The sequence below is a fragment of the Peromyscus eremicus genome, chromosome 6, assembly GCF_949786415.1.
Source record: "Peromyscus eremicus chromosome 6, PerEre_H2_v1, whole genome shotgun sequence".
Lineage (NCBI taxonomy): Eukaryota > Metazoa > Chordata > Mammalia > Rodentia > Cricetidae > Peromyscus > Peromyscus eremicus.
Window position 1 is genome coordinate 11,925,368 of NC_081421.1, and position 22,577 is coordinate 11,947,944.

General features: G+C 36.2%; 1 protein-coding gene across 8 annotated transcripts in view; it reads left to right on the top strand.

Annotated features, from left to right (window-relative positions):
- Window positions 1-22,577, top strand: part of Sclt1 (sodium channel and clathrin linker 1) — a 115,991-nt gene that overhangs the window by 45,731 nt on the left and 47,683 nt on the right. For all 8 annotated transcript variants that reach the window (XR_009379733.1, XR_009379732.1, XR_009379734.1 and 5 more), the window contains 5 exons: window positions 5,689-5,779; window positions 8,385-8,476; window positions 14,764-14,941; window positions 16,650-16,748; window positions 21,683-21,754. Coding sequence is in view for 5 of the 8 variants with exons in the window: in XM_059265148.1 (XP_059121131.1) it covers window positions 5,689-5,779; window positions 8,385-8,476; window positions 14,764-14,941; window positions 16,650-16,748; window positions 21,683-21,754 (532 nt within the window). In the remaining 3 variants the exon portion in view is untranslated. The remainder of the gene's footprint in view (window positions 1-5,688; window positions 5,780-8,384; window positions 8,477-14,763; window positions 14,942-16,649; window positions 16,749-21,682; window positions 21,755-22,577) is intronic.

The following is a 22,577-nucleotide window of genomic DNA, read 5'->3' on the forward strand; positions in this document are numbered from 1 at the left end:
GTTTTATCTTCCACGCCTTTTTTCTGTTTGTAAGTGGTGCCATCCAGTTGCTAGTTCAGAAAAGCAGGAGACATCGTACTTTGTTCTGCCTCTCAACTCTAAAGTGTCTCACTTTCTTGTCACTATTGTCACTGCCCTCGTTGAACCCCTCCCATGTAAGCCACTGCAGAAACCCCCTCTGGCTTTCCATCCCACCGGCCCCTTGTGTTCTTTACTTAAAATATTCTTTTTTTTTTTTTCATTTTTTTGTTTAAGAAATTTTTTATTCATTTTACATACCAAGCACAGATCCCCCTCTCATCCCTCCTCCCGCCCCCCAGCTTTCCTCCCCCATCCCCATCCCCTCCTCCAAAAGGTAAAGGCTCCCATGGGGAGTCAACAAAGCCTGGTACATCTTTCAAAAATAAAATTTGATTATGCCGCTTCATGTCAATGACTGCCCAGAATGACAGTCTTCTATGGCCTGACCCCACTTCAACTTTCTAAACTATTTTCACTCTTCCGAACAAACCATGTTGTAGCTTGTTTTGCTCAAATTGTTCAGATTGTCTAAAATTCCTTCCTTTAACAAATGTCATCCCAATTTAAAAGTTCAACTCAAGTGTCATGTCATAACTTTAGATAACCTTTTTTTTTTTTTTTTTTTGGTTTTTTGAGACAGAGTTTCTCTAGTTTTGGTGCCTGTCCTGGATCTCACTCTGTAGACCAGACTGGCCTCGAACTCACAGAGATCTGCATGGCTCTGCCTTCTGAGTTTTGAGATTAAAGGCATGCACCGCCACTGCTCGGCAAGATAACCTTTTCTAAATCTTTTTCTTTCTATCCCTTCAAAACCCAACATGCTTCTTCTATAGTACAGTTGAAGACCAAATGCTGGTCTGTTACAGTATCATTAACACTTTATTATATGTAACTTTGTACATTTTCATCTCACTAACCTGTAGGATCTATGAAAGATGATAAGAAAATATTGAGTTATTAACTTAGCAAATTAAATAACTTATTTGTCCTTTATTAAAAGGATAAAATAAATTATATGGGTTTTCTGCTCATGCCCGTTGATCTTCAAACTTTCAGAGGCGCAACTGCTTTCTTAGGCTTTTATTATGCAGAAAATTTTTGTATTATATTCTTTATTTACATACATATATATATATATATATATATATCAGGAATGGTGTGATGACTTAGTACTGTGATTTCCAAATGAGCACACCTGATCAAACATTTTGATATAGTAAACAGAAGCATTGTACCGTTCATATCAGAAGACATTCTGTGTTTTCTATTACAGTATTACAGATCCAGCCTTTAAGCTATATTGCCCTTTCTGTCTGTTTTATTATCAATAATCTCAAAACTTCAATGAGTGATAAAGATAGAATGTTTAGTGCTGTCAATATTTAAATAAAATCTCAGACATTTTAAAACTGATCATGAAATTATTTAAGTAAATGGTTTTATTGAAGAACATAAGAACTGATATTATACAAATGTAGTTCTTGATTTTATGCTATCATAGTGAATGTAATAGATAAATTATGTAAATTGAAGTTTATGTATATTCATTGTGTTCATTTCAAGACATTTTTATAAATGCATACTTTTTTCTCCAAAAGTATGTTGGCAGTAACTTTTATATTCTGCTTATTTTTAAAATGTACTTTTGCCAGGTAATGGTTTTATTTTAACTGAGATAACAGATTTTTCTCAGATGTTTCATGTTTCAATTTGAATAATATTGTGTCTTCTATTATAAAATGCTGTGGAAATCTGGAATTCATGTACCACTAGTTTTGATTCATGGTGTCTCTTGGAATCTCTCCCATGTGAGAAATGGCCTTGAGCAGATGTGCTTAGTCATAGAATTGCCAGACAGTTCCTTATGTGTTGGCAGCTATCTTTCTGAGCAGAGAAAACGAAAACAGGTTCCAAGATGAGGATGGGGCTTTCCTGTCATCTTTCTGTCTCTTCACAGTGTTTAGCTTTAATGTTATCTAAGGGATGATTTTATTATACAATATTTTAAAAATTTTGTTTCTCTTACTCTTTGAGGAACAAAGAATATTCTGTTTTACTTGTAGAGCACATGGGTCATGAGTATAGCTTGGCAATATTTAATATTAAGATTTCTTGTTTCAGGAGTTGGACAGAGGTCAAACAAAACTATATAGCATTGTCCAGAAGTTGTGCAGCTACTAATAGAGGACTATAAGAATGTTTTACTGATATTTATAAGAGTCTTTGGCAAATATTCTGCACTTTTGCACCTCTTTAGATTATGCTTTGGTGTGGTATGCTGTGTGAGAATCGTAGACTGTGTGCTCAGCCCTACTTTTATAATCTGTTCCTGCATTGCCTTAGTCCATTTGGCTATTTAACAAAATACTGTAGAGTGAAATAGGTTGGAAACACCATAAAGTTATTTCTTTTTAGATCAAGAGGATGACAAGGCCAAGATCAAGACCACCAACAGGTTCCATGTCCAGTGAGGGCTCTGGTTTCCAAATTGCACCTTCTTGGTGTATCTTGACATGGTGAAAGTGGCAAGCAGCTTCCCTCATGCCTCTTACTTGGTTGCTGGTCCCATTTTTTGAGGACTCCACAATCATAATATCATCACCTCCCCAAACATCCCACCTCCTAATACCATCACACGAAACTCTCTGAGGGTTGTACTTTCCCAGGATTTTAGCATGTGGGTTGTGAGAGGACAGGTGCATTCAGACTAGCAGCTGTTTACTGATGGAGGGGTTTGACAGCTTGCTATGTGCATGAAGTTCAGCTTCCTCATCTCTAGGAGAGCTCAAATGTCCTCCTCTCCAGTGTACAGTGGGCTCTAACACTATCTTAGAGCACATTCTCTTTTAGCATCCAGTCTGTCTACATAGGAAAGTATCTTCTCATATCATTTCTATAACTATGCCTTGTATGCTTAAGGTTTAGTTCCATTTTGCAGGCTTCTTTTGAATCCTCCTATGTCAGAACTTACTGACAGTTACTCAGGTTATATTTTTCCTCTTCTATCCTCTGAAATTGCCTTGAAGAATCTGTTTATTTTACTTACTGTGGAATTTCCTCTTCTATTTTGTATATGTTTCTGATTTTCTTCTCTGACCTTTGCGGCCACTTATTGGTCTCCTTTGTCTTCCTAATTTCCTCATCCAACCCACTGAAAATAGATATCTTAAGTTTCTATCTCTTTTATTCAGTCCCCTCCTTTCCTTAAGTCTACCCTACCTAAGTTCATTAATATCAATCATTAATAATGTTTCCCAAATACATATTTAGTGTGTATCTGCTTTGTTGACCTCAAAATTGACTAGGTCAGTGGTTTATTTGGGTTTTTTTTTTTTATTGTTTTGTTTTGCCAGGTCTTGCTCTGTAGCCCCAAGTTGACCTAGAACTCATTAAGGGTAGCTAGCATCAAATTTGTTATCTTCCAGTCTCAGCCTCCTGTGTGCTGGGATTATATGCATGTACCATACTCTACTTCTTTGATCTTAGTTTAGGGGGCTGAGGAGACTGGTCAGTTAGTAAAGTCTTCCCATGCAAGCATGAGAACAACGTGAGTTCGATCCCCGAAACCCTTATAAAACAAATAGGCAGGGGTGCTACACGTTCATGATCGCAATGCTGGGAAGATAGAGACAGGTGGATCCCAGGTGGATCCCGCGGCTCACTGGCCAGCCAGTCCAGCCTGATAGGAGAGATCCAATACTTCTATAGTAGGAGATCTGCTTTAAAGAAATTGTGTGTGTGTTTGTGTTTTCTTGAGGCTTCCACAAATCATTACTCTACAATTGTCTATACATGAACATTGAATGAGTAAAACATGAAGACACAGCAGTGCTTATAGCTGATGTTTTCATCTTCTCTTTTGCACTGATTTATGGTGCTCGTACTTGTCTCTAAAAGGGTTAAAAATTAATAAAGTGTGGTTACTGCATTTGAGTTGTATTCCATCTTATATGAATTCATATTCCACAAGGAAGAATCCATGTAGTAGTAATTGTAATGCAATGTGATCTATTAATGTACAAAGAATTAGTATTATAAGGACTGCTGTTGTGGATATCGCTCTGTATAAATAAAATGCTGATTGGCCAGTAGCCAGGCAGGAAGTATAGGCAGGACAAGCAGAGAGAAGAATTCTGGGAAGTGGAAGGCTGAGGCAGAGAGACACTGACAGCCGCCACCATGAGTACCAACATGCAAGATACTTGTAAGCCACGAGCCATGTGGCAAGGTATAGATTTATACAAATGGGTTAATTTAAGATTTAAGAACTAGATAACAAGAAGCCTGCTGTGGCCATATAGTTTGTAAGCAATGTAAGTCTCTGTGTGTTTACTCGGTTGTGTCTGAGCAGCTGGGGGACTGGTGGGTGAGAGAGATTTGTCCTGACTGTGGGCCAGGTAGGACTGGAGAAAACTCCAGCTACAGACTGCAACTTGGGATATTGTGTAGACAAAACCAATGAGGACTTGACAAGGAAAAACTTATAATTTGACAAATGTTGAAAAATTAGGAAAAGAGGGAGAGACTTGTACAATAAAAATGGAAAAATGAAGAGTGTGTTCAGGAAACACATGATTTGTATGTTCTCTGCTAAACAGAGAACATGGGAGGAACTGGCAGGAGATGAGACTTTGGAACTGACTGATATTGACCTTTTTTTCCATATACAGTAGTATAGAGTTTCATTCAAAAATAATGAAAATAAAACTTTCCATTTTGACTGAGAAATCTAGAAATAAATTTTAAGGTGGGATTTTAAGCCTGAAGCTGGGCCTGGTGCCACCTGCCTTTAATCTCATCACTTAGGGGTAGGCTCATTTTTCAGGCCAAGAGGGGTTGAGGGAATCAGTCCTTGGAAGTGATAAGGGTGCTCAAGGTTGGGCCATAAAAACAGAGAGAACTATGAACTTGACATACAGTTTAGAAGTTGACTGATTGTTTAAAATCAGATCAAAATAAGGAAAAGTTCTATTACTAAGAGAATTGTTGTTCTGAAGGCAGTTGGTCAGGTGGGTTTCATCCTAGTAGTAACAGCACTGGGCTCATGATGCCAGTGCTCGCATGCTGAGACTCTCCCAACAGATACTTTCAATCTCACATTTGATTAGCGTTTACTGGACACTTTAATGTACCTTACTTTCACTTGTTCAGCAACCCATGAAACAAATAGAAAAAGCAACATTATAATCTTTCTGAACGTAAGAAAACCAAGTTGCTATGTGTATTCAGATTTTACCCAGATTTATAATCACTGCTCCAGGGACTGATAGACATTCAAGCTTTAATTTCATTCTCACAGAGGCCAATCAGCAGTATTCTTTTAATTAGATAAATTGAAAAAAGTATAAACATAGTTAAATTCTTACTATACTGAAATTCTTGTTTAAAGATGGTCAAATTTTTCTTCATTAAAAACTTTTGATTGCTTGTACATTAAATGTAATTTGTTCAAATAAAGGATTCCTCTTTATACCCTCTATAATTAGCTATATTTTCCTATTTGCTTTTACATGTATTTTACTAGCAATAAGAAAATCATTCAGAATTTACCTTTGGGATCTATTTTTAGTTACATAGACAGTAGTAATGATTTTACTAAATTTAGATTATGAACTTTCCATTCTTTATGGTCTCTAACATAACACATGAATTTGCTTTCTTCTTCAGGCAAGCCAAGTTAGATCTGAGAGTTGCAGTAACGAAAGTGGAAGAGCTAACTAAAGTGACTGAAGGTCTTCAAGAACAGATGCTGAAGAAGGTATAGTGTTGGCAACCACTTAGTGAAGACTGTTTCCATCGACTTAGTGAATTAAAACATCATAGTCAGTATACACAGATCGTTAAAATGCAGTTTACAGTCAAGTTTTGCTTAACTTGTTCTATAACATCTAATACCATAGTTATATTGTTTATTCAAGTTTTTATTGTCATAATAGGCTTATTCTTTCTGTAAACAATGGGGGACTTTTAGAAAGGTATTAAGGAAATGTCAGGCTTGAGATTTAGATGGATGTTATTATTAGAAATTCTAGTTCTGATAGTTACTATCTGTATGACTATCCTTTGCTACAGAATGGGTTTAAGACCAGCCTGTACTACTGAGTAAGACTGTCACAAAAAAAGAAGACTGCTCAAGGAATTATTCCTTTTTAAAATTTGTTTTTAAATTAGAGTAAAATAAAGTCTAAGTGAAGGAAAAGGTAAAGAATTTTGATTGAGAGCAAGAAAATAATTTCAAAATAAAAATTCTAGAGCTTTTACAGGAACTGTAAAAAAGTTTACTAGATTGTAGATGTAACAGTCTTATTAAATAAGAAACACAGATCCAAATGCAGAGTTAAAAGCCCAAGAGGTCATAGCAGTAGCTAAGAGCTAAGACTAAAACCGCCTTCTTACCCCTTGCTGCTGTGGCCGTCCTTCCCCTCAGAAAGAGACCTACTTCCTGTGTGTCTTTTTATTGACTTTTTGTTCTGCCTTCTCATTGGTTGTAAACCCAACCACATGACCTCCTCGTCACTGCCTCTCTATACAGACATCCAGGTCTTCTATGGTTGGTATCAAGATTAAAGGTGTGTGTCTCCATGCTGGTGGTGTCCTTGAACACACAATTTCTGCCTGTCATGTGATCAGGGATTGAGTGTGTGTGTGCTACCACTGCCAGACTTCTGCTATGGCTTGCTATTAGCTCTGACCCCCAGGCAACTTTATTTACTAATATACAAATAAAATCACATTTCAGCACAAATAATATATCACCATACTAGATAGGCCCAAAACTAGATTAAAACCTCAGGATAAGCAAGGAAGTTCAATAGAGAACATTAGAAATTGCCTTGTCCAAGAGGGAGAAGGGCAGAAAACAACCTGAAGTTAGGAGAAAACATTAGCAAGAATATTAATGACCCTAAAGTGGATAAACAAACAAAACCATCTCTATAGAATCTTCATGACACTGATAGACAATCTTAAAGAAAAGATATTGAGTGCAGGAACAGACTGGTGACCTGGAGAGATGAAGGATGGTAAGAATCATGGCTGAGTTCTCCACAAAAGCTGCGAAGGCAGAAAACATTTCCAGTGTATGGAAAGTGCTGAAGGAGAGAACAGCTCTCAACAGGCTCTATATTCAGTGAAGCTGCGTTTCAAATATGAAAGCGGTGGTGGCGCCCGCCTTTAATCCCAGCACTTGGGAGGCAGAGGCAGGCGGATCTGAATGAGTTCGAGGCCAGCCTGGTCTACAGAGTGAGTTCCAGGACAGCCAGGACTGTTACATAGAGAAACCTTGTCTCGGGGGAAAAAAAGAAGAAAGAAAAAAAAAAATGAATGTAAGACATTCCAAATAAATAAATGGAATTTGTACTCAGAAGACTTGAATTTCAAAACATTCTGAAGGAAGTTTATTTATTGTTTGTTTGGTTTGGTTTCTTGAGGTAGGGTCTCCTAGAACTCAGGCTGTGCTCAGGCTGCTTACAGTGTCTCACTGGAGTCTGAACTCCTGATACTCTCATCTGAAAACTCCAAAGGCTGGGATTACAGGCATGTATCTCCATGCCTGGTGCTTTTATTTCACCTGAGATGTTTGTGAGGCCAAAGGAAATGGTAGTAGGTAACAACTCAGATGTAGGAAATAAACCACAACAAATAGTAAATCTAAAATAGTACATCTAACTACTGCTGGGAACAATTAATCTTAAAAGAATCTATTAAGTTTGGCATGGTAGAGCACCCCTGTAATCCTACACTTGGGAAACAGAAGCAGGATGACTGCCCCAAACTGATGGCCTGCCTGGTCTACACAGTGAGTTCCAGACTAACCACACAATATAGGAGAAGTCTGTCTGAGAAAAAACACTTTTTCAAAGATACCGTTAAGTACAGTGGATAAATTAAAATGATATCGATAAAAGTGTTTACTGTAAAGGAAGGCAAGCAAGGATGGGCAAGAAGCTTTTCTAGAAAGATGACTTAACCTGTTGATAGTTCAAAGCATCACTCTGTCAGGAATGCCGTGTGTTCCTTTGATAGATCATGAGAAATAGTTAGGAGCATATTATAACAGCAGAGTGACCACAAAGGAACCTTCGCCTTGTTTTGCTGGATGTGCAATGGAAACATTGTAAAACATTGCCAGAAATGTATTTGCAGTAACTCTTTTGATTGTATAATGTGATAGTGATAAAGTTTGCCCCCAAACTCTTTGTACTATATGTGTTTACTTAACAAAGTCTATCATCTTTAAACTTACACATTAGAATTCTAGTAGCATAACTTTGTAGTCCACTGTGTTCATCATGCTGTAAAATGGTGCTTGTCTGTTGCATTATCAGATGCTTCAAGTAAGCTTCGGGTTCTTTACTTTCTAGGAGGAAGATATTATGTCTGCCCAGGGAAGAGAGGAAGCGTCGGATAGACGAGTACAGCAGTTACAGTCAAGTGTAAAACAGTTAGAGTCAAGGTAATGCTTCTCACTGTGTTTCTACGCTTCATGTATGTGCTGCGCAGCAGAGTTTCAGTTATATTTATTAGAACAGGTATTTTATAAATGCTAAATCAAAACTATAACCATGGGCTTAAAGTCTGAACATTTTTTTTTAAAGTATAGTATTGCTATACTTTGAACATAAGTTTAAAAATCATTTAGTTCGGCCTGATGGCTCACACTTTTAATCCTAGCTCTCAAGAGGTAGAGACAAGAGGATCTCTGTTAGTTTGAGGGTAGCTTGGTATACATAGTGACTCCCAGAATAGCTGGTATGTAGACTCTGTCAAAAAGAAAAACAAATTATTTATGTAACGCATCTAGAGTCTAGACACTCAAGTATTGATTCGTGTCACACGAAAGAGAACAAACAGTTGGGCCAAATTCAGTCTAACACTTTTTTGAATCAAAATAAACTCTTGGTTACAATGTCATTTGTGTTAGTATGGTTAGAGCTCCTATCTATAAAACCTGCCTCTGGGTCTGAGCACTGACCCACATTAAAAAAATTTATAATATGTAAATGGAAAGACATATGTGTGTGTGTGTATAGTAGGTAGGTAAGTAGGTAGGTAAGTAGGTAGGTAAGTAGGTAGGTAAGTAGGTAGGTAGGTAGGTAGGTAGGTAGGTAGATAGATAGATAGAGTTTTGTCTAAACCTGGGAGCAACTTTCAGTCTGTCTCTGCAACTCTTTAACAGTACTGCAATTTAGACAAAAGATGAAATTAAATCCAGAAGATAGGAATGTGTAGATTTAACTGTAGGTGCCTGTGAAAGAAGATAAGTTGGCACCAGGGGCTTGGGTTTGTGATGAGAAATACTTTCTCTACCAACCTGGTTTCCATTATGACCTCTATTACAATACTATAGCACCGAAGACATCTTCATTTTCAGGCCTCTTGAAGTAAGCTTACAGATTTTGAAGTATTTCTAGTTATTTTTAGAAACTGAAAGCCCTTCTGGAAAATGTTTAAAATTTCTAAATCATAGTATCTGAGGAAATTTGATACTTCCCCAAATCCTCCATAATTCTGTGTTTTAACAAATAATACAGTCAAAGTGTAAATAACCATTGAAACAGACAGCAATGAAAATGTCAGCTTTTAATTATTCATTAATGTTCTTAGGCCATAAACCCTGCAAGGATTATCTCTAAGAGCTGAATGATGTAGATTATTCATGCTTCTTAGGTTCAAAATGACAGGAAGCCCTGTAGGCTGCAGATTGATCCTTAACTTTATTGTTTCCCAGAAGTCAAGCTGCCAGTACCAGTCTTTCCTGTATCCTTGGGAACACTAATCTCCAATTGCCCTTTTCATCCCCTTTTCAATCACTGATCTCTCCCTTATGACCATTATAAAATGATGTAATATTTTTTTGACAATACTGTTGTGGAATAATAAGCTGTGTTCCATTTGTTTATGCTGTGGAATATTTATTTAATGATGCAAAGATGTGTTGCATTCTTTTATGTTACACTTGTTTAACTCTGTAAAGCTGTGTTATTTTGCTTGTCTAAAACACCTGATTGGTCTAATAAAGAGCTGAATGGCCAATAGCTAGGCAGGAGGAAGGATAGGCAGGGCTGGCAGGTAGAGAATAAATAGGAGGAGAAATCTGGGAAGAGGGGATTGAGGAGCAAGAAAAGGAAAAAGAAGAGGAGACATCAGAGGCAGCCACCCAGCTACACAGCAAGTCATGGAGTAAGAAGTAAAGAAAGGTGTATAGAAAGGTAAAAGCTCAGAGACAAAAGATAGATGGGATAATTTAAGTGAAAAAAAGCTGGCTAGTAACAAGCTAAGCTAAGGCAGGGCATTTATAAGTAATGATAAGTTTCCGTATATTTATTTGGAGCTGGGTGGTGGGTCCCCAAAGAGTATAAGATTAAAGAGCGCGCGCCACACACACACACACACACACACACACACACAATACCATTCACCTTTTGTGGAGGATTTTTTTTCAATACTTTGAAACTGTGCCAATGATTATGAGATACCTAGTATCTCAGGCATCAACCACTAAATTCTAGCCATTCCTCTTACCATTATACCACCAAAAGGTCCCCCACAGATCTCAAATGTCAATACCCTCTTATTGTAGACTGTTGAACTATAGAACAAGGGTGTATCAAAATGATCCTCGAGTTCTTTTCACTTAATCCCTTTTCTTTGTACCAGTTGAGCAACATAGCTTGAAAATTAGATTGTAAACTTTAAGTAGAGAGAATAAATATTTTTCCTTTTGAAAACTACGAAGTAGCTTTAACATGATACCAGTACTAAAATGATGTCTTATTTTAGATGTTGGTTGAATATTCTTGGGTTAGTGGTGTAGCCTTACTTTAATACTTGAGCTATAAAATCTTAGCTGAAACATTATTTTAGTAGATTAATGATATATACTCATTTCTGATATTTCATATTTGTTTCTGTAGGTACATATGCACATGAGCACATATTTGTGGAGGTCAGAGGTCAGCATAAAGTGTCTTCCTCTGTTGTTCTCTACCTTATTTTTTGAGGCAGAGTCTCCCATAGTACCTGAAGCTCCCATATGTGGCTAGCCTGGCTGGCTGACAAACCATGGTTCCTTCAGTCCTTGCCTCCATAGCACTAAGATTGCAAGACCACACTGCCACACCTGGCTCCTTTATGTAGATACTATGGATCAAACACAGGTCCTCATGTTTGTATAGAAAGTACTCTTACTGACAGAGCCATCTTCCCCGACCCTGATAGTTCATATTTTTACCTTAACATTCCTTTAAAGTTTTTAATTGGTCCAAGTTAAAAATGATGTGAGATTGAATTGTGTGTGTGTGTTCCAAGAACTTTAATGATTTTATTTACTTACAAAATGAGCAATGTTGGTTTAATAAAATTTTATAGTTGACATATTCATGGTAATAAAATTGACAATAATATGTCTGCCCATCCTAACTTCAAAATGTACTGTTTATGCTAAAAATTTTGCCATTTAAGATTTAGAATAGCTAAAATAGGCAGAAGAAAATGGGTATGCTCCCTAAAGGAATCGATAATGATCATATCTGAGAGAGAGAAAAGGAGAAGTGGTAAGCAATTTGTTTTGACAGTTATGTTTTGGATGGCTTGAGGAAATATGCGTAAGGTGTGTTTAGAACTCTTATTACTATGCCTACAGAGCAGGGATAATGCTGAGAAATCTATGAAAGAATTAAAATAAATCCCAGGGAGACTAGGTATAATTTTCCATTCATTATTTGGAGAAAAAATTTGTATATATAGGTGTTATGTCTCCATATGTATCTGTGCACTGCATTCCTGCTTGGTGCCCACAGAGGCCAGAGAGAGTGTGGGATCCCTTGGACTGGAGTTATGGACAGTTTGGAGCCACTACATGGGTGTTGGAAATCAAACCCAGGTCTCTTGAAGACCAGCCAGTGCTCTTGCACCCTGAAGAAAAAATCTTAACACTCTCTTTAAAGCAGCATCTATGTTCACAGGTGAAACCATTTGTTCAACATTCATTGTATAATCATTGTATCCACTTAGAGACAGAAAACATTGCTGCCTTTAAGAGCAGTAGTGTGAAAGTGATGTAAACATTAAATTTTCTGTTTGGGGCTGGAGGGATGACTAAGCAGTTAAGAGCTCTTGTTTCTTTTACAGAGGATCCACATTTAGTTCCAGCACCCATATTGGACAGCTTAGAGCCACCTGTAACTCCAGCTCCTGGAGATTCAATGCCCTCTTCTAGCTGTTGTGGTCACCTATACACACATCACATAACCACACACAGATATCTACATAGACACATAATTTAAAAAATAAAAATAAAATCTTAATTTTTTTCATTTAAGGTTTGATTAGGTATTTTAAGGAGACTCTAGCACTGTAAAAGACCAAAAGCACCAGACAAATCAGACTTTGCAGTAGTGAGGGTGTTCATAATAGGGAATTCTTTTTCAAAATTAGAAAGAGATTTCACACAGGCAGATAAACAAATGAGGAATGGGTCTTACAGAAGACATCAGAAAGGATCTTGCATACGTGAGTACAGGGTTTGCCCCTTTCTAGAAAGGAACAAAGGAGTTTTTTTAGAATAAGACACTTAGGTGTGTCTGTCTTCCTGGGAGCATAGGCCTCAAATGAAGTCCAGCATTATCAACATAAGGGAAGAACAAAGGTCAGGTACAGCAGGTATAACACCACTAGTGCACCAAAGGTTTGAAATGAATGAAAAAATAGTGATTAGCAATGGATAGGTAGACTATTCAGTTCACATAATAGCTGTCTAAATATTCTCTAGGAAATAAAACTTTAAACATCTTATCAATGAAACAACATTTTCTTATGAACTAATCACTTTAACTGCCGACCTAAATCACAGCTCTCCTATCAAAAAGAATAAGAGTGAGTCTATTTTGAGCTAAACTTGAGTAGCCATAGGAACACAGTCAGATTACTCTAGATAGCATAAACTTCTGTAGTCATAAAACAATAGAAAATCATAGATGAAGGCATTTTATGAATGCAGTGATGAAAACATTAGGCAGGTTTCAGGTGCTGTCTGATAACATCCTGGGATGTTTGATTGGTGGAGGAAAATACAGATGCTGCTTCAGGAAGTCAGATGCAGATCCCCATCAGGAAGAGGTGTACAGGAGACAGTATAGGCCCTGGGAAAGTAATGCAAGAGGTCATGAGTTCAATGCTAGCCTTGGATACATAGCAGACCATGTCCAAAACATGAACTTCAGCTAATAAAACCATAAGGTACAGAATATAAAGAACATGTTGAATAATTCAGGAAACTGTGAGGCATCTTTTTCATATACAAGGAAGTTATTTACTGCTTTTACCTTTCTCCAAGGCAGCATAGCCATTCTTAGTTTCAGAATCAAATTTTTTTTCCATTTTAAAGCAGAAAATAAAAAGATAATGAAGTTGAATAAAAATTATATGTTAAAAAAGATCTACATAGTTACACAAGGGAAAATGTACTTGAGAAAATATAATTTCCCTCGAGGTTTTTTTTTTTTTTTTTTTGGAGCAATAACTTTTTAAATTATCTCTGAAGAGCTGAGCTTCTTTTTAAAATATATTCTATAGCTCTGTCTTAAATTGCTGTTTTACTACAAACATACTAGAATATTTTGTTTTTGTTGTTCTATCTAGATCTGTAATGTTCCATTGAGGGTTTGAAAATTGTCATTAGTATCCTATGAAAGATTAAATACACAGCCTATAAATTAACATTGTATTTATGGCTGAAAGTCGAATACATGATTGTAATCTGTTTTGCATAGAAATTGTCTACAACTCTGAATATACCAACAGGTTTGTGCTGCTCTCAACCTTGGTCAGAGAAGCTTATTACTACAGAAGGGAGTGGTTACTGCACAGACTCATAACTCTTCAAAGCTCTGAGAATAAGTAGTCCTTCTTAGAGTGCTCAGGAGTAGGTAGAACAAGTATCTAAACATCCCTACTCCACCCCTACTCCCAGGCTCGGAGAACATCACAGAAAATGAGACAGAAAGACTGAAAGTGCCAGAGGATAAGGAGATGTACCATAGAAGATTGGCTTCTGGATACGACAAGAACTCATAGTTGCTGTGGTTGCCTGCATAAGACCTACACAAGATCAAGCCAGTTTAAAAATCTAGCAAAGAACAGGGAGGGACTCTTAGTGCCTCATCCCTAGCTGGGGAGCTAATGGCATTTGATGGCTGCTAAGAGAGGGACATTAACTTTTCTTTTTTGGGGGTGGCCATTGGTAGACTTACCACATTCCAATAAATGATCTCACACACATTTCCATATGGGTAGCACAAATTCGATTTAGTGGGAGGAAAAAAATAGACATGAAATTAGGAGGTAGATGGAGAACATGTTGAGGGAGGAGAGATGGAGCTGGAGAGAGGCAATAGGGGATCCATATGACCAAGATACATTGTATCCATCTATGAAATTTTCACAAAATTAAAAAGACACCAAAAAACCATAGACATCATCACACAATTAGAGTCAAAATATCTTGCTTCAGTCTCAGATCTGCTGCTCTTTTAAGTCTTAATCAAAAGCTGAAGCTCTGTGGGTATGGTTTTCTTTAAGATGGAGATAGTAAAATCTACATCTATAGAGCAAGATTTAAATGAGAAACACTTGTAAAAATAACAATCATAATACAATCCTATGGTGATGTTTAGTAAACCTCATATGTCATTTCTTCTCTTTAAAATGTTTAACTTTCATATTATGGTTATTAATTTGTAGATTATGTATAGCAATTCAAGAAGCCAACGTACTAAGAACAGGTAAAACACATTTGGAAAAGCAAATCAAAGAGCTACAAGCAAAGTGCAGTGAATCGGAAAATGAGAAATATGAGGCTATTTCAAGAGCCAGAGATAGCATGCAACTCTTAGAAGAAGCTAACCTTAAAAAGAGTCAGGTAAGAAAACGTGCAAACTTGTTTATAAAGAATAAGATCCTCACATGCCCTAACACTAAAGGGACCATCAGCTTCCGAATTAATGCATGGAGACAAAGTACTACACTTCCTATTATCAAGTAATTATACTATATTTTAGATGGTAAGAGTAGTATCATAAAATATGCTAACATGTTAGTCATTTTTCAAAATAGTATTTAAATATCAGACTTGTTATGTCCCTATATCCTGAGTCACTATCCTTCATCCTCTGTACTGTCATAGTCCTTTACCAGAATGTACTTAATCGGATACCTCTTGATCATATTGATTTCCTTTTTACCTGTACAGTTCCCTCATCAAGCAGAAGCCTAATTGACAAAGTTAAATGTAGCTCAAAAGATTAGATGGATTCTTCAACTGATGCTTTTTTTTTCAACCCCTTAACCATTTTAATTTCTATACTATTCTGGACCATGCTTTCTGTCTTGTACTGTTTCCCTATAAATGAGTATAGTCTATAGAAGACAGAAAGTAGGTAATTTTTTAAAATGTTACTCCCCTTTTTTGTAGAACTCATTATAGCATTAATGTATATACCAGCATTTATGAACTGTGTAATATATGCAGAGTACTCCAATAGGAAGTGCACAGGGTATAAAGGAAGTACATTAATTTAGGTTTCTTTCTTGAAGTGGTAAATTTTTCAAGAGAGACACTAAAAAATGCAAAAAGTATAAGTTGGATATTTTACAAACCTAGTAAAAAGGAAGCTGGATGAGGTGACACATGCCTGCAATCTGTAATCCCAGCCCTCAGGAGGTGGAGCCGTTGGATAAACTTAAGGCCAGTGGGTCCTGCGTAGTAAGACCCTGTCACAGGGGGAGGGGGAAGGAGAGAGAGAAAACAAGGCATTATCTCTTCAAATCTAAACTGCAGAAATGCTAAAGCGCTTATGCCTTTCAGCTAGTGTTCCCATCTGTGGCTTAAATTCTGTTTCTCCACTCTTAGAATCATTAAAATGTATGCAGTAGGTCTTGGGATACAGCTCAGTGGCAGAATATTTTTCTACCACATGTGAGGCCCTTGATTTTATCCTTAGTACCACCAAAAGTAGAATACTACCCACAATAGACATATTATGCTTGTAAACTGTTCTAAATACCCAAGTTAGCTAGAAAATTTAAGAACAGGACAAAGTCATTTGTCTTTACCCTCTGAAGCATAGTTGTGTAAGAAGTTATCTGATGTTGTGTGGTGTGTAATGGAGAGGAGACGGCACCATTGCCTGTCTCACTTCAGTCCTGAGTCAACAAAGCTTTCAGAAGCAGCCTATGGCTATTGTATTAATTTCCCTCTTGACTCATTGCTTAACTGCTAGAGGGTTTCCATCTTGTGGTTGCTGGTTCAAAATCTAGGATTCTCTTCCTCTTTTTTTAAAGATTTATTTATTTTTATTTATGTATAAGAAGAATAAAAGTTCAGAATGACACTGAGACTTTCAGTTGTGGAGATTAGAAAAATGTTGGGAAACTCTGGCTAAAATAAATACTGAAGATTTAATTGGGAAAAGGTAGGCAATGCTGGGGAGATCATTTATTATTCATGACTTATGCAAGATCTTCCAATGGAAGCATTTCAGAAGTCAAGAATGATACTGTGCTGTCAAAGAGTGTGTTACCTTACCAGTGAAATGTGATGTTTAACGTGCCTTGATTGTCTTCTGAAGATTCTGCTTGAAGAGAAGCAAAAAGAAGATGACAGAGAGAAAATGAAGAAAACAATTTCCCAGCTTATACAAGATGCTGCCCTAAAAGCAAGGAAAGAAGTGAGGAATTTTAAATTATACTTCAAATACAGACTTTTAAGTCCTAACTAAGACTAAATGCTGCTTAAATACTTTAAAATTAAAACCTTGTGTGCTTACTCTCAAAGACTCTGTGAAACTATTAGCGTAAGTGGCTAAAAACTGGTGTTCGCTTACTTTAAATTGAACTGGGGTATAGTGTAATGTACTACAGTCTGATTTCAAGTGGGTGTTTTCTTCCCTATATTTTCTGTGCTCAATATTTTTCTCCTCAGTGGACTACAATTTCAAGTATTTTTTTTTATAATTTAAAAACATAAAGTTAACATATTTGCTTTCTTTCTAACAACTAAATGGTAGTTTTCATTTTCCATGCAAATACATCCCTTAGAAATATTCTTTTTTTTTTTCAAGATTTATTTATTTATTATGTATACAGTGTTCTGTCTGCATATACACCTGCAGGTCAGAAGAGGGCACCAGATCTCATTATGCATGGTTGTGAGCCACCATGTGGTTGCTGGGAATTGAACTCATGACCTCTGGATGCCAGTGCTCTTATCCTCCAAGCCATCTCTCCAGCCCCTAGAAATATTCTTTAGTCATGCCATGTAAGGTCATTTTGGTTGAGGACAAGCTATATATGATGACAGTGATCTTATGAAATTATAATAGAGCTGCAACACCTGTTGCCTGGTATTTTTACAGTACCCTTTCAGGCTAAAATCCATTTGGGTAGTAGACAAATACCACAGTGTGTACCTTACTCTATACATTACCATGCTGTATAGTTTCATAGCCTGTGAACCCTGAACCTCCTAGGTTTATGCACATACAATACACTCTTGATATTCACAGTAACCACATTACCTAATAATGTTTCAGAGCAAACCCTGTTGTTACATGATGTGTGACTGCACTTTATTATGAATTGAAATTAGATAATTTCCCAAAGTAAAAATTCAGATTTAAGACAGAGTCAGACTAAAGCCTTTTATTCTAATCCTTCCTGCAAGAACATTCCCTATATGTTAGCTTGAGAATGTTCTAACTTTAGACCATATCTTTCAATACTCTTGACATTCCTTTTATGTTAGCTTGAGAATGTTCTAACTTTAGACCACATCTTTCAATACTCTTGACAATACTATTAGACATTAAAAAATGGCTAATAATAAATATTGGTTGTCTTCAGGACCTTTGTAACTATTTTATCTAAGTATTTTATCCTATTTTACCATTCTAGTTGCATTTTTAAGATCAATTAAAATACATTGATTTTTAAGGCTGATTGCAGTTTCATTTATGATAACCTATAAATTCAGTGCATTTTTAAAAAGTGTTGTGGTCTCAATATTTATTCTAAACACCTTTATAAACTGTACCTGCCTCTTAAACTCTAGGTATCTTCCTATTTGTAAGCAGCCCAAGTGGACATCTGAGACTCCTGTGTCTGTGCCCTAACCCTAGTTACCTCCCTATCTCTAAGCAGCCCAAGTGTATATCTGAGTCTATCATGACTTAACTGAACATACTCTCTTTTTTTTTTTTGTTTTTGTTTTTGTTTTTGTTTTTCGAGACAGGGTTTCTCTGTGTAGCTTTGCGCCTTTCCTGGAACTCACTTGGTAGTCCAGGCTGGCCTCGAACTCACAAAGATCCGCCTGGCTCTGCCTCCCGAGTGCTGGGATTAAAGGCGTGAGCCACCACCGCCCGGCTGAACATACTCTCTTAATCCCAGCCCTTTCCTTTCAGGCTTGTTGCTATTGGTTTTCTTAAAGCCAGCCTTCCCCTGCTATGCCAGGGATTCACTCAAGGAGTATCTACTTAACACTTCGCATGTGCCAAGCATTTCATTTGTTCTCTGCCGTCTGTAGGTTCCACACTGTTGCCAATTTTATATCTAAACTTTAAAAATTACTGAATTTTTAAATGGTGAGGAGAAATGAAATAATAGCAGCAAAAGAAAATTGAAATTACACTATTTAATAGCCTTTTATTGGGTTTTCATTGAATAATTATGTTATATCTGAAACAAATGTATGTGCATCACCAAGTAAATATTAGAATCATGAAAGCCTTTACTATCTACATCTTTATATTCCTGTAGTGTTTGTTATTTCAGAGAATAGTTAATATTTTGATAAATAAAGCTTGTACTTAATCATATTCTATTTCTTATACAGTAAGCACTGTAAATATTAATGTATATTTATTTCTGATTATTCAGCTATAGCTGAAAGTATTTTCCTTGAAAATGTCCATGTTATCAATCATTTCCCTATTTATTGCAGTTGAAAATTGCTCTAAGTCTCTATTTTATTGACTATAATAGATATAATGAGCATATTTTCATATACTTCTGTTCTAGTTATAAAATTGAACAAAAATGTGTCAAAGTTTGCTTTTTAAGAACAAAAATGGCTTATCTCTCAGATACTTTAATTTTTTTAATGAAAAAAATTTTAAATAAAATGTTGGCCATTATTATTAGTATATGACCATTATTAGCCTTGTCTATTTATTAAGTAGAAAATTAGTTTCTAGTCAGTTGGTATTTCATTTACAACTACCTTTATTATTCATAAAATTATAAAAGAAGATGTTTATGTAAAGAATATGTTTATATGTTTGTGTAAAAACAACTGGGTGTAGTGAGACAGCATATAATCCTAGCACTTGGGTGGCTGACACACAGGTTTGCATGTTCAAGACCAGTCTGGGATACATGGCAAGAAATTAGAAAGAGAGAAGGGAGGAAGGAGGAAGGGAAATACAGAGGGATAGGATAAGAGAGATTTTAGTCTCTATATAAATTTCAGAGTTCTACCTATTGTAAACTTCCTCAGTCTCATATTTTGTTTCATCAAATCCTACTACTAAAAATTCTCTGTGAACCTTAGGTCTTAGCTTACTGATAATATAACAAGTGTTACTACCTCAGAAGATTCTTTTCAGAAAGTATACTTTGATTCAGCTGAGTTTGGCAGCATTACAAAATAATTAAAAATATATTCTTATTATTGTCGTAAAGCTTCAAGTTAGTTGTATCAGTATTAGACACTGAAAAGAACACAGTTTAGAAATTGTATAGGGAGACAGATAAACTATACTTTTAAGAGCTCAAATCTTTATGCTACATGAAACATTCATAGCTTAATTTCTCTGTCCGTTGCTGTGTAAGTCAGCTTTCCATTGCTATAACAAAAATATGAAAGAATTAACTTATAACAAGAAAAGCTTATTTTGGCTCACAGTTTCAGTGCCTGTGGTCTGTGATTAGCTGGTCCCATTGTCAGGCTTTCGGCAAGACAGCATATCATGACAGGAACACATGGTGGAGCCAAACCACTTATCACATAGCTAGGCAATAACAAGTCCAGTGTCCCCTTCAAATGCATGCCTCAAATGGGCTGAAGACCAGTAGACCCTACTTTTTACAGGTTCTACCATCTCCCAGTAGGGCCTTGCTGGGCACCAAGCCTTTACTAACTGGAAACTATAGCACTTAATTTCCTCATCTGTAATGGAGGTAATAACTCATGGGGCTGTTGTAAGAACAATGATATTATACACATAAAGCATTCTGAACAGTACGCACTGCACGTGATCCTTAACAAATGCTGTGCTCATATTATTACTGCCCTGTAAACAAAATAGATTCATCCTTAATGTCCTAATCCCTGTTTGTCTAACATAAATTATAGCTCAAGTAAAGCCTGAATTTGAGCCGCATACACTGTTTGGCAGGCCTACAAAAAGATAACTCATATTAATTAACCAAACAAAATACATAGCAGGCAATACTGAATGTATTCTAAGGAAAGTTTGTGCTGTATCATTAATAGGTCATTTTATACAAAAAAGTTTCCAAAGTCTTTTAGATCATAGAAGTTTCCTTTTGGTCTATATTGTCATCAATAATCCTCTTAGTCCTATAAAGAAAACCCTGAGAAGCTCTTAGGAAAAATGGTTGTCACAGACATCCTGATGAAGTATAAGGAATTCTTCAAAATGCTCTGTGCACACCAGTTACTCTGTTTCTGAAAATCTCAATGTTTGTTCAAAACTTTCCTTGAACGCTCAATTACTTAGCACTAGTGTCTAGTGTACATTGTGAAAAGACCTATAGAGAGAACATAAATGCTTTAAAAATTACTAATTACATGTTGGTGTATGATTCTGCTTTTCTCCTCCTTGTTCTCTGAGATTTGGCAGCATTCAGGGAGTCTACAGACATTGCTTTTCACACTCATTCTTTCACGGGTGCAAAGTACTACTTGGGGAGGTTGTGTGCCGTGCACCAGCACCTTTGAGCCTAACTGTCTCCTGTCCAGCCAGACATTCAAGAAGTATACAAAAATTGAAAATGGACTGTCCTCAAAAATTTTAAATTGGGAGAATATATTTATTTTCATTAAAATTACTTATTCTATCTAAGGTAATGATTAAATTATTTGGGAGACATAATAATAAAACTTTTATAGTTTCCTGCTTTTATTTCTAATAATGGTAAAATACTAGTCAAAAGAATCCATTATAAACAAAAGCTTTGTTTTTACAGTGTAAAAATGTCCTGAGACCAAATGCTTTACTTTTGGATATATCATCCAGTACTATCTATCCTCAGTTCTCATGACCATTCTTTATTTTACAGTGCTGAAGATTCTGGAGCCTTTTGTATACTAAACCAGGGCTACAAGTGCAGTCCTCTGTTCTATATGATTTGTTGTATAACTTAGGATATCTTTGAACTCATTATATAGTCCAGACAGAATGAACAAAATCCCCCTGCCCCAGCCACCTGTGTGCATGCTCACTACACACAGCTCATACATTATATCCTATTTATCTTTTATAGCATAAAAGTTGTTTCTTTTTTAAATAAAATTCATCATACTAAATTTTTGACAGTAATAATTTTTTATTCTTTCCCTGAATCATGTCTTCATTCACAGGTTGAAAGCACAAAAAAACAGTATGAAGTACTTATTTCACAATTAAGGGAAGAACTTTCAGCCCTTCAGATGGTATGTTAGAAAACCTTGTTAGTATTTTCCTCCAAATATTACTTGCTTTAACGACCAGTATGTATGATATTGGGAATTCATTTGTCCCTTATACATTTGTTAAGCGTGACCTATGCTAGGTGCTAGTAAAGAAAGTAACAATCCACAGCCATGTTTTATGCTGTCTTTGGCTTGTGGTAGGTGAGTAGGACAGGTGGCATTCACATTTCATTTGTCGTTGACAGAACACAGGGCCACTAAACCAACCAGCTGCAGGTCCTGCCATATGCTGGGTTGATCTGGAAGACCAGGAAGGAAGAAAAGCTATGTATGTCAGTAGGCAAGAAGAAAGACAGTAAAGCTTCCTCAAATAGATAAATAAGGATGAGTAGGCAAAGGGGGGGTGGTGAGGAAAAGTGTTTTCGTTTGACTAGAGATTAGAAATTTAAATTTAAATTTAAGATTTAATGAAATAAAATGTAATGACTGTTCCCAAAAGATCCAAACACTAGAATTTCTAGGAATTAGAAAGATACTTATAACTTCACAAACACACATCTTTTCTGAATCCTTCCATCACTTTTAATCTGTTCTAAAATTATCAATATTTTGTGTATTCTCATAAATAGTGTGCATTAATGTATGTTCAGCACATAACCATTTGTGCAATCATGCTCTTTCCAGGAGATCTCCTAATAGATTGTAACACCTCAAAGTAAGAGTCTTCTATTGTCCTTAGTTTTCCCTATTGCCTAGCACTGTTTTTGCACAGTATATTTTAAAGTAAATAATCATCAACAGAGTAATATTTAAATACTTCCGGAAAGCTACAAACCATGTAGTG